Raw genomic sequence first — 16,519 nt, forward strand, 5'->3', positions numbered from 1 at the left:
TCCTCATTGACTTGAATTCTCTTGACTTAGAGTTCTACTTCAAGTAAGACTCCTTCTTCAATTCAAACTCCTTCAAATTACCAACAAATTTTAAATCGTAATTATAAATAAAATATAAAGAAATGTAATTTTATTAATAAAATAATGTGGGTATAAATTTATTTATTTATTGATTTTTTCTCTATTAAATTTTTTTCGTGATTTGAAGGTCGCTAGTGACGTAATTTTCGAACTATGATAATGTGGACCTCTTTAAGATTTTATTTGATCTCCATGAAAGAATTTTGAGAATCTTCTGATTGTCAATAATAGTTTGGTCATATCTTGATCTGTGTGAATATTTCTAGAGCTTTTGAAATTTTCAAGATGCTTTAAAATATATATTACTCTTAGAGTAACCTTCAAAAGTTCTAACAGAAATTAAACTCAACTTATAGAGTATAATAAAATTTTGAAATGTAAAAACAAATGAAAATGACAGATAAAATAGGTGCTCATGGTTAATGGAGGACCAACAATTTTAGGTACTATGTGTTTGGCGATTTCTTCACAAAAGATTGTGTCTTTCATAATAGAATCTGATAAATAAAAATTTGAGTAAGTATTTATATAATAATCTTCTTTTGTTCGAAGAAATTATTCATTAAAGTAATGAGTCATCAATAATATCAAAAAATATGAGATCGTGAATTAAGGTTATACAAGATCACTGTTAAAGAGAGATTTGATTATATTAATTTATCTTATATGAGAGATGAAATTAAATAATTTCAAGTTGAATGAAATAAGATGGGATATTTCATAATTAAGTAATAAAATTTATATTGTGTTTGAATTAAGAGTTAGACCAATTAATAATGTCTACCAAACATGGCATAAATCATATCCCTAACTTAATCGAGAATTATTCCACATTATCCTAGTGAAGTGCTTATAAAAATGTGGGCTTCATTAGTTTTCTTTATTTGTCTCTTATGAACACGATTCGTGTATTATTGTGATAGCTTGTACTATATAAATTTTAGCTATAAAATTTCCACCTAGGTCTTTGTGCAGCTGAGTTTTCATTGATGTGTAGTGTTCCCAAGTTACCTTTATCTCCAAATAAGTAGATAGTATTGTTTTTGAAAAATAACGGATTATTGCACCCGGTTGCCATAAATTTTCCTGGGTTCAAGGAGTAGTGATACGTCCATTCAGTATCTCCAACTTTGATGATGTACACATCTGGGACATAACCAATGGCTTTAAAACCAACAACGAAACAATCCGATAATGAGTCAGGAGGACACGAAAAAGTCCAAGCAGAGCAAGAATTTTGTGCTCCTCCAGTAGATCAGGGAGTTCAATTATGCCATTGCTAAACGGATTGAAGAAAAACATGCCGCGATTTCCATGACTCATGAGCAACCAATTAGCTCTTGAGCTCCGAATTCGGGACCCCCTTAATTTTTGAATACCCGTCTTGTGAGTAGTTACGACATTGTACACCGGATCAAAGAATTCTAACATGCCTGTTTCTTTATGCAAGGTCATCAAACAAGGCCATTGCGAAGATGATGGTTGGGGAAGAGGAGGCATTGAGGAGCGTAGAGCCATTTTTTACAAACTGCACGGAAAACAAAGTATTCAGCAGCAACAAGATGGGATGATATTAATCCGAGTACGTCTGATGGAATACAATCTGACCACAATTTATAATAATTTGCATTCTCCATCATTATTCAGAAAATATTACTTTGAACTTGAGAGATTAAATTACTATTAATTGAATCGGAAAAAAGACATGTTATTACCCTATTTAAATAGAACAAGATTAGTAACGTGTAACTGTTTTTTTACATTATTTATTTGAATCGGAAATCCCAATTATTTTATTTATTTATGGAAAATCCCAATAATTTATTAGAAAGGAAAGGAAACAATTTTGCTTGTCCTAGAGCTACTCTAATTCCTTTTCCTTGTTGTATTTGAACTCATTATTATTGTTATATTTAATTTGAACGACATTCTTTTAAATACACATGAGACGATACTAGCTATTCATTAATCTGTTATTTGTATCTACTGAATGCTGTTGAACTCGTGATGATGAGGTTGGAAGAGAAAAAGAAGGAAAACTTGGAATACTATGGACCACCACTTTCTTCACAACCACACCCGTGGCTTGTTATATGTCCGTCAAGAAAAACACAAACTTTTTTCAGTATATCAGAAGATCGATCATATATAAGAAGTATACATGAGCTTGGTAATGCACTAATACGTGCTTATGCTCAAGAGTGGCTTGTGTTAGAAGACTTTGATTCTAGTGATTGTTACCTTTGGAATGCTATTTCAAACGATAAAATTCAGCTCCCACCACTCCCTTATGACGACCAACTTTTGTGTCTCTTGTCTGCACCACCCAATGATCCTCAATGTCGCATTCTCTTCCTAATTCATGAGACTACTCCTTCTGACACCGATGGCGATGAGAATTCCAATGATGACACAGAGGATGAGAAGTCCAATGATGACACGAATGATGACACAGATACCAATGATGATGACACGGACAATGAGAATTTCGATGATGATGACACAAACGATGACTATCCCAATGATGATGATGATGACACAGATATCAATGATGATGACACGGACAATGAGAATCCCGATGATGATAATGATACCGATTCCAATGATGATGACACAGGCGATGATGACGACCTGGATTCCAATAATGATGACACGGACAATGAGAATCCCGATGATGACACGGACAATGAGAATCCCAATGATGATGACACAGACAATGAGGATCCCGAGGATGACGCGAACAATGATGAGAATGCGGCTACACTTTACTTGTGCAAACCAGGTTATGATCAGGAATTTTATAAACAAGATCTGAAATCAATTATTGGAGATAATTGCTTTTCGGTATGGACAGTTTTCAAGGGAGATTTTTATGTGTTAACAATGCAGACAGTTATTTTACTCCGTTTGGATGTAGATGATTCATCAGGAACAATATCAGCTACACCAATGACTAACCAACCTCCATATGATTACTTCACAGAATACTTAGACATGCCACGCTTTGGAAATTACCTCATTAAATCTCAAGACGAGGTGGAGCTGTTACATGTTCACATGTTGTTCCACGGAAGGGAGTTTGAGGATGTTTACAAAATTGTAGTATTCCGGTTTGATTTTGTAAATAAAGTGTGGGAAGAGATGAAAAGCATTGGTGAAACTGCAATTTTCTTAGGTCCTTGTTTTGGTGGAACAACTTGTTGTACAAGAGGCACTAATATTAAAAAAGAATCCATCTACTTCATTAAGGGCCGTTATCTCTGTATTTTCAATTTGGAAACACAGAGTATATCAGTATCCCTTCCTTGCCCACATATTTCCAAGACAAAGCCACCCTCGTATTGGTGGACGCGTGAGATGAAACAGTTTTGAATGAGAGAAAAAGTTTGATTTATCTTCCAAATGTCTATGTATTTTCACAAAGATGTCAAGGTGTTTTTTATTGTATTGTTAGTTTAAATATTATGTTTGTTTTGATGGTCACTTAAATTTTGTTGTATTGGAGCGCTGAACATCTTGTTGGTGTATATGCATTTTATTATTAAAATAATAAAATATTAAGTGCATATGTGATGACTATTTGGTTGTTGTAACTTATATGACCATTAGTTCTTGTAACTCTCATGGTCATTAGTTTCTTGTAATTCATATGACCATTAGTGTCTTGTAACTTATGTAACATCTATCACATTTATCTACCCATATTGCTACCCCTCATTCTACCCATTGATTATATGGAAGACTTCTTCACCTTTACTGATTCGACAACATTTTGCAACCAAAACATTAAACTTCATGTTTCCCATTAACTATCACCTATCTTTCATAAAACAAGTGCCCCTCATGCAAAGGAATAGTCCACACACTCAAATCAATATATTGAATATAAATTAAGGACTTTGTCATCAAAGAACACTCACACTCAAAAAGAAAATTTTACATGTATACACAGAGAACCATAGGTTTGCCCATTATGTACATCTCCACTAATTAAGCGTGTTTTGCAAAGAATCAGATAGGGCTTTTCTAGGTTGTAATGTCGGTTAAGGGACGGGTAGGAAATTCATATAGTAGTGACTCCTTGTATGGGCTCAAGCAGGCATCTAGGCAATGGAATATCAAGCTCACTGAGGTTTTGTTGGCAGCAGGCTATTCTCAGAGTGTTCATGATCATTCCTTGTTCATTAGAAAGGAGGGAACTGATCTAGAAGGGATTCTAGTATATGTGAATGATCTTTTGATCACTGGGAATAGCTCTTACATGATTCAAGAAGCTAAAGTCAGGTTGAACCAGAATTTTAAGATGAAAAACTTGGGAAGTTTCAGATACTTCTTGGGAATAGAGGTTTTGTAATCCAAAGATGGGCGCTCTCTTAATCAAAGGAAATATGCACTCCAACTTATTTCAGAAGCTGGTCTAAGTGGAGCTAAGGCAGTGAGTACTCCCTCAGAATTCAATCACAAGCTTACCAGTGTGGAATATGATCAACACACTCGTAGCTCAAATGATCCAGAACTCGAAGATATTACAGCTTATCAGGGGTTGATTGATAAATTGTTGTATCTGACAATTACTAGACCTGATATTTGTTTTAGTGTGCAAGTTTTAAGTCAGTTTATGCAACATCCCAAAGCTTCACATTGAGAAGCAGCACTGAGGGTTGTAAAATATGTCAAGAGATCCCCACGCGTTGGAGTTTTGCTCAAGAGAGGAACAAAGCTCACTGGATATTGTGACTCAGATTGGGCCTCATGTCCTAATACAAGACGATCAGTCACTGGTTACATGGTAAAACTTGGAGATTCCTTGGTTTCCTGGAAGTCAAAGAAGCAGCAGACAGTCAACAGAAGCTCAGCTGAGGCAAAATATAGAAGTTTAGCATCCCTTGTTGCAGAATTGGTTTGGTTGGCAGGATTGCTTAAAGAATTGCACTGTCCAGTTGTCAATCCTATCTTAGTGTTTACGGAAAGTAAGTCAGCTGAGAATCCTATATTCCATGAGCGTACAAAATATATAGAGATCGACTGCCACTTTATTTGAGAAAAGGTCAAATCGAACTTTATTAGCCCTCAATATCTTTGCACTGCTATGCAGCCTGCAGATAGTTGGCCTCAAAATACAACTCTGTTTCTCTATACATAAAAGCTTTTGATTCAATTTCTTAGCTAGACAGTACAAAAAAATATTATCATAATTTCAAAGGTACAAACATAAAAGGGAAAATATATAATACAAGTCGTCACATACATATATGACTTTATACTATGAGCAATCTAACTATATATCTTGTTGGATTACTCACAAACCATAGCATATCGTTACAACTCACAACTCTCTTCATTGTCATGAAACACATAGACTTATATTGTGAGAGAAAATATGTCATTTGTTTTGCTCGTAAAACATAAGGCACCTGTTATTGTATGCCCAAAAGTTCTGGTGAACGTTCGTGCTATTGATATGTGATTTCTTCTTACTTATCCAAGCCTTGTCTACTTAAGTAAACTCTTCTATTGCATGCGATTGATAACATCTTTCCCTCCACATTATATCTTTTCAATTTTCCTAATCATATACTCCATCCGTTCCATTTTATGTGAGGTAGTTTGACTCGACACGGAGTTTAAGAAAGAAATGATTACTTTTAAAACTTGTGGTCTAAAATGAATGATAGAAATTTGTGTAGTTATAAATAATTTCATTAAGGGTAAAATGGTCATTTTAAAGTTAAATTGTTACTTAATGTAGAAATATGTCATTCCTTTTTAGACAGACTAAAAATGAAAGTAAGTCATATAAATTGAGATAGAGAGAGTAACATGCATGCATTACTAACGGCACAGTTAACTAGCACATATATAACATAAACGGGAAAATCATAAATGTTGGTTACCTGAGAGAAATCTTTTCCAAATATGTCATGATCACAATCCGAATACCCACAATTATCTTCCCATTATAACACCCAACAAACATCATAAATCCAACTATAACTAATCAGTTACATCATTAGCCTAACCATAATTAGCTATACGTACGTTCAATCATCCACACATCGTGCCTGAAAGCCTATGCATGAAATGTCCCGACAGTCTACAAGATATTACATGGGTGAATACATGTCTAACTACTAAGTTAAGAAAATCTAGACACCTGGGCGCCAAGTAACTGTTGAAGAACTTTAAATGCAAGCTTCCGGCTCATTGGGGGTGAATCCTGACAAGTGTGGATCAAAATTTCTTGTTTTAACCTTTTTTGCGCTGAAAACCCTCCCCTCCATTGTTCTTAGGCTTAGAGTGGCCTTGTGAAAAAATTTAGAATAACTCTCGTCTATTTTGTCAAAAAAGGGAGGAAAAATAAGAGACACCGAGTTTTCTAAGGCCTGATTCCATCAGTCCCGCTATAGCAACCCTGCAGGCGCTACATGGGCATAGCCATAGCGGGAGGCTTCCCACTATGGCGGGTGAACGTTACCCTGGATCAATTCAAAATTTAATAATTCGCCATGTGCCTCAAATTTTAATTTGACACTGAATTTGAAGAAAATTTTGAAACTCCGCACAAGGTTCATATCAATAACGACAGATCAAATTGTTACATGTCACTTACATACTACATCACTCTTCTTCTCTCATCCATACATGTCAGAGATATTACGCTACTTGCACAAGATTCGAAAAGAATTAAAGTCAATAAATAATGAATGAATGTATTTTTGTAGGGATAAGACACAAGTACCCCCTAGACTATGATTGAAATTCCAGAGATATACCTTAACTAAACTAAGGTCCTATTACCCCTGAATTTATTTTTTTTGTAATTTTATACAGCTTTTTTGCCTACGTGGCCTCCAAACATCTCCCACGCGCCTCACTCACCTAAGTGGAGTCACAGAGTGTGTCATGTAAGCTTAAAAGTGTGCAAAATTACACGAAAAATGAATTCAGGAGGATAATAGGACCTTAGATTAGTTAAGGTGTGTCTCTGAAATTTCGATCATAATCTAGAGGGGTACTTGTACCTTATCCCAATTTTTATATTCTAGTGTAACAGGTCGGGTCGAAAATAGGTTGAATTAATACATAAGTTATTGTCGGGCGTTTTTCAAGTATTTAGAGGGAAGTCACACAGTAAGCGAATAACTTTTTATGTTAATTTTTCAAAGGTTAATTAATAGGTCAAAATGAGCTAAACAATGAATTATTATACAATTCACACAACTCTTAATTACAAGATTTTAATTTTTTCCCCTATAATTTGTTTGATTAGTAAATAAATAATAATAATAATAATAATAAATCTTCTTTATTGTAGCAATATATAATATATTGAACAAAGAATTTTTTTTTTATTTAAATATCTTAACAAGATTTCTCATTAGTCAATTTATGCTACATATTTAGCTCAAAGAACCAAACTTCTACCTGAGTTTGAATTTGGGTAGGTCAACATGGATAGAATTAACAAATGTGACTTGCTCAAATTAACTTAACCGGATCATAATTTCATGAGATTATTTTGCTAATCTCATGGACAATGAATTCCTCTCGGACAATGCAACATGTCCATGTACAAGTTACGTTTTCGACTATAAGCACTTTGATTACATTACAAGAGTTAATAAAATTGATAGAAATTTAAACCGTGTGAGTTTTTACCTGTTTTCGTTTTAAAAATAACCATAGAGTTAGATATACATTTCTGAACCTACTCTTTTAATTAATTCAAAACTCGCACTATAAATTACATATCTCTCAAAGGATTCAAACTTAGTATATACGAAATTTATTTCTTTATATGTATACGTATATATACATATAAAGTTTTATCTGAGGTCTTCGGATGCCATGGCATCCCAACCTCATACATAGATCCCCCCATGGTTGAGACTAGGGGGTGGTTGTGAGTGCGATGGTCAAAACTCGAGAGGTGGGATTGGGGATATTTGGTGGATGAGGAGGAAACAATGAACTTGAAGCTAAGTGTCACTTGTGATTATGTATGGTAAGTTGTTTTCTTTACTATTATAACAAATCAATTTCCTTATTTTTATACAGATATTTTTTAGAAAATTTTGATCAATTAAACCCTACAAAAATAAAAATTCATAAAATATTTTCCACCACACGCCCATAGTATAAAGATCTTTAATCATTGACATATTTTAGCAGTTTTTTTTTTTTTGTTTTTTTAGGTACTAAAATACAACTAGGTATTGTTGCATGTCACTTTATTTATTAAGTTATAATATTAATTAAAATAGATTATTTTTTTTATATATAAAATTGACAAGGCACAGAAGTCAAAAGTCTTGCCAGAAATCTTTATATTAAAGTTATAATCCATTTTATTTCCCTTTATCCGACCAATCTAATGAGCAACATATCTTCTTAAGATCTCATTGCTTAATATACATCAAAGTGCTTTTTCTATGGGAATACGGTATACATTTATTTATTTCTTCAGTTTGTACATAAAAAAAATTAAATTTGAGTTAGGAAATGAAGAATTTCTTAGTAGGAAATGTTCTCCTATGTGACGTAAATTTAAATTAGTTGGATTAATAAATATTATATTAAAAGAGAATGAGCGCGAGGGGGGGGGGGCTTGAAATAGCATAAATGTGTGTTAGTAATGTTTAAATTATCAATCGTTATCTTTATTAATGTTTTCAAGCTTAATCAATATATAATATAATACCTACTTGATTTAAACTTATTTTTTATATTCTAAATCATAACCAACTTTTTCGAGCAGTATTCTTCAATTTTTTTAATTTGAAGATGGTCTGCCTTGGATACTAGTTAAATATTTACTAAAAACATTATATTCATTTATTTTTTCAATTTAATCTGATGCTCTTAAAAGATTATTTTGTAGAATTGTTTTTGAGGAAAATTAGAAAATTATTGGTTGGCAGGAAAGAAATAATGGAGAAAATTGCTTTATTATGGTGGCAAATATTGCAATCATTTCAATTTGGTGCATAATTAAATTTGAAAATTTTGGCTAATTATTGATAATTATTATGTTCCATTCTGTTAAAATGTCACCAAATTGACCTAAATAAAGGTGTAGGGTTTAAAGTTTCTAAAGTTAAATGTTATCATGGAAACTTTTATGGTGATTAGACTCACCATCTAATATATGATTTACACATATGTTTGGATGGTCGTTAATGTAGGTTAATGTATCGTATTGTATTATATTCTTTTGATGAATATAGTTTTGAATAGATTGTATTATATTGTTTTCTGTCGTTATATAATACTCTTCATACATCAACAATTTAAAGAATAGAATTACCAAACAAAATACTATACGAAGTAAAATAGTTATAAAAAATATGATAAATAAAATATGGAGTTTTTGGTTAAAATCATCCCTGAAGTATGGCCTAAACCTAAAGTACATCCTTGTGTTATATAAGTGAACAAAAAACATCCTTGAACTATACAAAAAGTTGCAAGATTCATCCTTCTGTCTATTTATTTTTTTTAAAAATGTGCCAAGTCGAATGAATATATGTACACATGGTTAAGCTAATCAAGTTAGGTGATTTTTTTAATTTTTAGAAATTGAGAGTTTAAATCATATTTAGACAAAATATATTCAAATTCTAAATATTCTTTGTAAAAATATGGCAAAATACTGCTTCAACTTCAAAATTTTCAAATAAAGTAATTATTTTTTTATTTTCATAACTAAACACCTACGTAATTTCACTAAGTTTCCAGCATTTTTGTACATTGTATAAAATGTGAACTGTATTGTATATATAGTATATATACGCCCTAAATATTTTATTAAAGAAAATCTCTTATAAATAGTTAGACGTAATATTTTTGAAATGATTTTTTTTACATAATCTTTCTAACCATTGGAACGTACTATATAAACTTATGTATTGTTGCAAGTCAATTTACTTGATGATGCAGAAAAACATATAAACTAACAACACACAAAATTTAAATTCTGAGAATGAAAGATTCATTTCCTATATCCTTATCCTTTTTAGGTAACTTTGATCTTCTCGTCATGGCCATGACGTGACCAAATTAAAAATTATTTTGTTTATTAGTTCAATCAGTTTCTTAACAAAAATAGACTGAAGGATGATTCTTGTTATTTTTTGGATAGTATAATGATTTTTTTGCTCACTTAGATAATATAAGGATGTATATTAGATTTGAGTCATAGTTGAGGGGAGATTTTTGCCAAAAACTCATAAAATATGATTATAATATAACCAGCAAAGACAAATGAGAGAACAAAGTAACGATGTGATTATACCCAATTAGTTATTACATACAATGGGATTGTTCGCCTTTACACATACAATAATAAATTTTAACGATATAATATAATAAAATTTAAATAACAATTAAAATAAATATTATATTTAAATTAACAACGCAATCCTTCTCTTTAACCTAAAAAAAATTGTGATTTTCTTCAAGTCAACTCTCCAAAAAGATATCATTTGTCACTTTTTTAGTCGATATTGATCTACATATGAATTAGATAGGGTAAATTTTTTGCAACAACATGATTATTTGATTGATTTAGGTTATGAACTATTTTTGACTGAGCAAATCATACATTCAATTTTTTAAAATAAAACTCTTATTTCAAAAAGAATCTTATAAGTTCGTTAAAAAATAATGATTTTTTTCTAAATTTCAAAACAATTTAATTCAAACTTCTGATTTTCTTTTCTCATTCATAAATCGTAACAAATTTTTATAACTACACCAAACGTTACGATATGTCTAAATCATAGGTTTTAAAAAAATTTATTATCACACAAATATTATGATATATTATAAGTTTAAAAATCATAAATTTTATGTTTAGTTAAATTACTTCACATAAATCGAAATTACGAGTAAGTTACGGCTTTCTAAAAGACAAATTGACAAGTTGATAGGTCAGTTTCACCTTAGCTGCCTACTACTTTTATTTGTGCATTATATTATATGTTAAAAGTAACAAAAGGACTAATTATTCCCAAACTTTACAAAATATATAAATTGGTATACCGCTCTTTTATTCAAAACTTGAATGTCCTAGAAAATGGTCCTTGTATAAGAAAAAAATTGCTCATTAAGTTTAAAATTATAATATTTGTATGTATGACAAATATTGAAACTTTTCAAAAGAGAATAGGATTAAAAAAAAAGTTGCATCGTTCACTTGATGAGAAAAATATTCAAATTTAGGTTAATTTAAGCCATTGATGTTTTGTCCTATAATGACGAGTCAGGTTATCATCATGAATTGTAATAAGACGGATAGAATTTCATCATTTTCAATTAAAAATTTCGAATTCGTGTTTTAAATATTAGATTTTTTTTAATAGAAAGTCATTATTTTTCTTTCTTCGTTTTATCAAGACAAATGAATTGATTCGTTTCATCCTTCTATCTATGTAATTTTGTGTCTCCTTTATGATCATGTTGAGCAAATATGAGGTGTTTTGTTGTGTGAGACAGATAGAAATAAAGGATCGAGACAACCATTATCGTATTTTCCCTAGTGTTTTTCTCTTTAGTGAGTTGTAGGTGATATAGATCTGAATCTCAATTCAATTAGTATTGAAAAGGAAGAATCATATGTCGAACTAAAAGTCACTTGAATGATCTTAATAGCTCAGTGAATTGAAAATTTAATCTTTCACCTTATTGATTAGCGTCTGATTCCTCATTTTGTAATTCTCTCCCTCATTTATCCTTCTTCGCCCTCGATATAATCATAAAAACAAACAAACAAACTCAAGTTCACTAAAATGAAAAAGACTAGAAAAAGGAAAAGAAAACTCTTTCACCTCATGTCCACTCTTTTTTTAACCCACTTTGCCTTTACTTGATTCCATTTGCTATGGGAGTGGAGAAAAAGAACTTCAATCATTTCCATAAAACCACCCCTCATATGCTCATGCACCATCTTTAATCATTTCACACAACTTTTCTTTTCCTCTCTCCCAAAACAAAAAAGAAATCATAGTGATAAAGATTAACTCGATTAGAAACGAATACAGAATTTAAAATTGTTTTATCACGTTAAATCAATGAATGTTGAGTAACATTTATATACTCTTTTATCACTTGACTATTATCTAATTATCATGCCTTCTCATTTAATTTAAAATTATTATAACTAAGGGACCATTTTTGTTATTTTCTCATCCTCAACATTGTCTTCTCCCTATCTTATAATTTCTTACATATAAATAGAAAGACAAAACAAAAAAGATAATGTACACAAATTCAACTTTATTGTACTGTTTTCTTTCAAAAATTTCAAACAATCTAATCTACACACTGTCCACAAATTCAACTTTACTTTTTGTACTCTTTTGTTATTTATATATATGATATACATGAATATATAACTTTAATAACTAAATTATAGTTAATTATACACATTTGTCTTCTTAATTTATCACTTAACTAAAAAAATAGGTGTAAATTATCATAATGAATTTGAAATTACGCGATCTTAAATTTTTTATTTCACTGGTTTCATGGATATAACTTTTAGTTTAACAAGTTTTGTTCTATAAGCAAAAAAAAATTAATTTTGACCTTGAAAGTTCACCGTGAGGTAATTGAGAAATCAAAAATTCATGATCAGTCATTTTTAACATCATTGAGTAATTTCCAGAATAGATTACAACAATAACATACCAGTATAATTCCACAAGCTAAGACTGTAAAATGTGAATTGTACCCAAACGTTATCTCTATCCTGTGATGATAGAGAAATTGTTTCCGATAGACGCTCGACTCTGATAAAGCAAATCAAAACATATTTAAAGAGAAAATAGAGTAGTAAAAGAATTATTTTTAAAAATAGTAGAAAAATAAACCGTAATAACAATAGCTAATACGATAATCAAAACAAAAGATCGAGGATAAATTAATATAATTTAATATAAATATCGAGTACGAATAAGTTTTTAACCGCAATCATCATCTACACTATACACAAATTCAACTCTTTTGTTCCTTAAATTCAACTTTGTGTTTTTTTGTTCTCTTCCTAACTTCCCGCGCTTTATGCCATAAACCCAAAAAAATGAACCGTTTTTTCTCCTTCATTCTCCTCCTCACACTTCTCATCTCCGCCGTGACCGCCGCCGTAACCGCCACCGGCGACGGCAACGACACCGCCGCACTCCTCCTCTTTCAGTCCCAAACTGACATCCACGGCACTCTCCTTCACAATTGGACACTTCCGGTGAACTCCACCACCGCCTGCACAGCTCAATGGCTTGGTGTAAAATGCATAAACAACCGTGTCTCCGCCGTAATTCTCCCGTCGTTCAATCTCCGGGGACCCATTACTGCTCTCTCTTCTTTACCCTTACTCCGCCTTCTCGACCTCCGTAACAATCGCCTTAACGGAACCCTCACACCCATTACCCAATGTACTAATCTTAAGCTCATTTACCTCTCCGGCAACGATTTCTCCGGCGAAATTCCGCCGGAAATTTCTTCTCTCCGTCGTCTCCTCCGCCTTGACGTTTCAAATAACAACCTTGAAGGTTCAATTCCGACCCAGATTGCGAATTTGACCCGATTACTCACACTTCGTTTACAGAACAATGAACTTTCTGGAACAATCCCAAAATCCCTAAATTCTCTTCAAAATCTTAAAGAATTGAACTTTTCGAATAATGAGCTTTATGGGTCTGTTCCAAATGGTTTATATAATCATTTTGGTGAAAATAGCTTTGATGGAAATGAGGGTTTATGTGGAATTGGAAATTTACCTCAATGTTCATATACAGGGGAAATAGTTCCTTCAAACCCTAGCTCTTTGCCTACAACCTCCACTGCAACAATCGAAGAACCCCACGAAAAATCGCGAAAAGGGTTGAGTAGAGGAGGGGTAGTAGCAATAGTGATGGTGAATGTGGTGGCATTGTTAGTTGTAGTGTCATTTATGGTAGCATATTACTGTGGGAAGTATTCAAGAACTCAGAGTTTTTCAATGTCAGGAAGTGAGTGTGGGAAGAGGAGGAGTAGTTATTCGAGCGAAAAACGAGTTTACGCTAATAACAATGGTGGTGGTGGTGGTGATAGTGATGGTACAACAGCTACTGATAGAAGTAAACTCGTGTTTTTCGATAGGAGGAAGCCATTTGAGCTTGAGGAATTGTTAAGAGCATCAGCTGAGATGCTTGGTAAAGGGTGTTTAGGTACTGTTTATAAGGCAGTTCTTGATGATGGGATTACAGTTGCTGTAAAAAGATTGAAAGATGCAAATCCATGTCCAAGAAAGGAGTTTGAACAGTATATGGATGTTATTGGAAAGCTTAAGCATCCAAATATGGTGAAACTTAGAGCTTACTATTATGCCAAGGAAGAAAAATTGCTTGTTTATGACTACTTGCCTAATGGGAGTTTGCATTCACTTCTTCATGGTAAACATTAGTAAATGTTCATGTCAAAGATTAAAGATTGTTTTGTAATTCAAGATTGTCTCTTTTGGGGGTTGTTAAGGTCTATATTGCTCGGACTCTTCAAAATGTCGATGGGGTGTGTCGGATCCTCCAAAAATAGTGCATTTTTGGAGAATTCTGACGTTGTAATTCAAGATTGTCTTTTTTGGGGGTTGGTAAGGATTATATTCCTTGGACTTTTCAAAAATATCGATGGATGTGTGTCAGATTCTCCAAAAGTCTCTAGAAATAGTGCATTTTTGGAGAATCTTACACGGGTGTGACGTGTTTTGTAATTCAAGATTGTCTTTTTTGGGGTTGGTAAGGGTTATATTGCTCGGACTTCTCATAAATGTTGGCAGGTACGTGTCGGATCCTCTAGAAATCTCCAGGGATAGTGTATCTTTGGAGGATCTAACGCGGGTATGGCAACATTTTTGGAGAGTCCGAGCAAGTTGTAGGTAAGATACTAATATTGATGGGATTTTTTTTTCTTGATTCTAATAGGAAACAGAGGACCAGGTAGAATTCCATTGGATTGGACAACAAGGATTAGCTTGGTGCTAGGGGCAGCTAGAGGGCTTGCTCACATTCATGAAGAGTATGCAGATTCAAGAATCCCACATGGGAATGTGAAATCATCTAATGTGTTGCTTGACAAAAATGGTGTGGCTTGTATATCTGATTTTGGGTTGTCATTGCTTTTGAATCCTGTTCATGCCATAGCTAGATTAGGAGGATACAAAGCGCCCGAACAATCTGAAATCAAGAGGCTATCTCAAAAATCTGATGTTTATAGCTTTGGTGTACTGTTATTGGAAGTGCTCACTGGTAAAGCTCCCTCAGAGTACCCTTCACCGACTAGGCCTCACGATGAGGAGGAAGAATTGCCAGTGGATTTGCCTAAATGGGTTCGATCAGTAGTAAGGGACGAGTGGACTGCTGAAGTGTTTGATCAAGAACTGTTGAGGTACAAAAACATTGAGGAGGAATTGGTGTCAATGCTACATGTAGCCATGGCATGTGTAGTGCCACTACCCGAAAAAAGGCCTACTATGGTTGAAGTTGTTAAGTTGATTGAGGAGATTAGAATTGAACAATCTCCATTAGGTGAAGATTATGACGAATCGCGCAATTCTCTTTCCCCCTCCCTAGCCACCACTGAAGATGGACTCCCCGGTTACTAATTTTCGATCATCGTGGCATTGATGTTTCATAGTCCTAGTAGTATATGTTCAAATTTGCAGCATCTTACTGCAAATTGGGAAGTTCAAAAGCTATGGACTTATGTTTAGTAGTTATTTGATTGCTTTGTGTTATTCCAAATTACTGCACTTTTGAAAAATCTGATGATCCAACAAGCATATAAGAAGTGCAGCAATCAGTCCATTATGTTTTTTTTTAATGTAATGTAATGTAATGTTAATTCTTTGTATTTAATTCATTTTCAAGATTTGTGTTCTAAGGCAAAACCTCACTCTACTAGCTCCTTGTTGCTTGACTTTCGAAAAGTGAAACGTGACAAGTAAAAGTAAATGAAGGGAAGGAGTAACTTATAGTGCTATTCGCAACTCAGTCCAAATATGACACTAGACACTCAGTCAACTTTGTTTTTTGGTTTTTCGTTTGGTGTTTGGTGTCCATTTTGGTTTGACTAATTCAGATTCTTATCAGAAAGTCCTATTATGAAGAGCAACATGTTCCTTACCAAAAGCGACTCCATTTTCAACGTTTGACCTTCGAAACTTGTTAAAATTTTCTGCTATCTTTTATTTTGACATTTAAACTAGAACTTGTTCCTATTGAACGCGTACACTATTCAAAACTTGTAATTCTCAATGAATTAAGTATTTATAAAATTCCTTTTTGACTGTCCAAAATAATAATAATAATAATAATAATAATAATAATAATAATAATAATAATAATAATAATAATAATAATAATAATAATAATAATAATAATAATAATAATAATAATAATAATAA

The 16,519-nt window shown here is 32.6% G+C and overlaps 1 protein-coding gene across 1 annotated transcript; it reads left to right on the forward strand.

The window, feature by feature from the left end:
* The first annotated feature begins 4,117 nt into the window (after positions 1–4,117).
* On the forward strand, positions 4,118–15,971 carry LOC102599868 (leucine-rich repeat receptor-like protein kinase PXC1). The gene is made up of 5 exons (XM_006341122.2): positions 4,118–4,365; positions 4,465–4,684; positions 4,760–5,051; positions 13,041–14,513; positions 15,039–15,971. Exons 1-5 carry the CDS (start codon positions 4,118–4,120, stop codon positions 15,716–15,718), a joined length of 2,913 nt encoding a protein of 970 aa, XP_006341184.2. The 3' UTR covers positions 15,719–15,971.
* Positions 15,972–16,519: the final 548 nt, after the last annotated feature.

Source organism: Solanum tuberosum, unplaced genomic scaffold (assembly GCF_000226075.1).
Source record: "Solanum tuberosum cultivar DM 1-3 516 R44 unplaced genomic scaffold, SolTub_3.0 scf00021, whole genome shotgun sequence".
Taxonomy (NCBI): domain Eukaryota; kingdom Viridiplantae; phylum Streptophyta; class Magnoliopsida; order Solanales; family Solanaceae; genus Solanum; species Solanum tuberosum.

Bases quoted from the DNA above. Each gene is read 5' to 3' on its own strand.
- LOC102599868 (XM_006341122.2), top strand. From the start codon at position 4,118: ATGTCGGTTAAGGGACGGGTAGGAAATTCATATAGTAGTGACTCCTTG. The intron at 4,685-4,759 runs GTTTTAAGTCAG...AAATATGTCAAG, and splicing joins ATATTTGTTTTAGTGTGCAA to AGATCCCCACGCGTTGGAGT. The intron at 5,052-13,040 runs GTAAGTCAGCTG...AGTACGAATAAG, and splicing joins TATCTTAGTGTTTACGGAAA to TTTTTAACCGCAATCATCAT.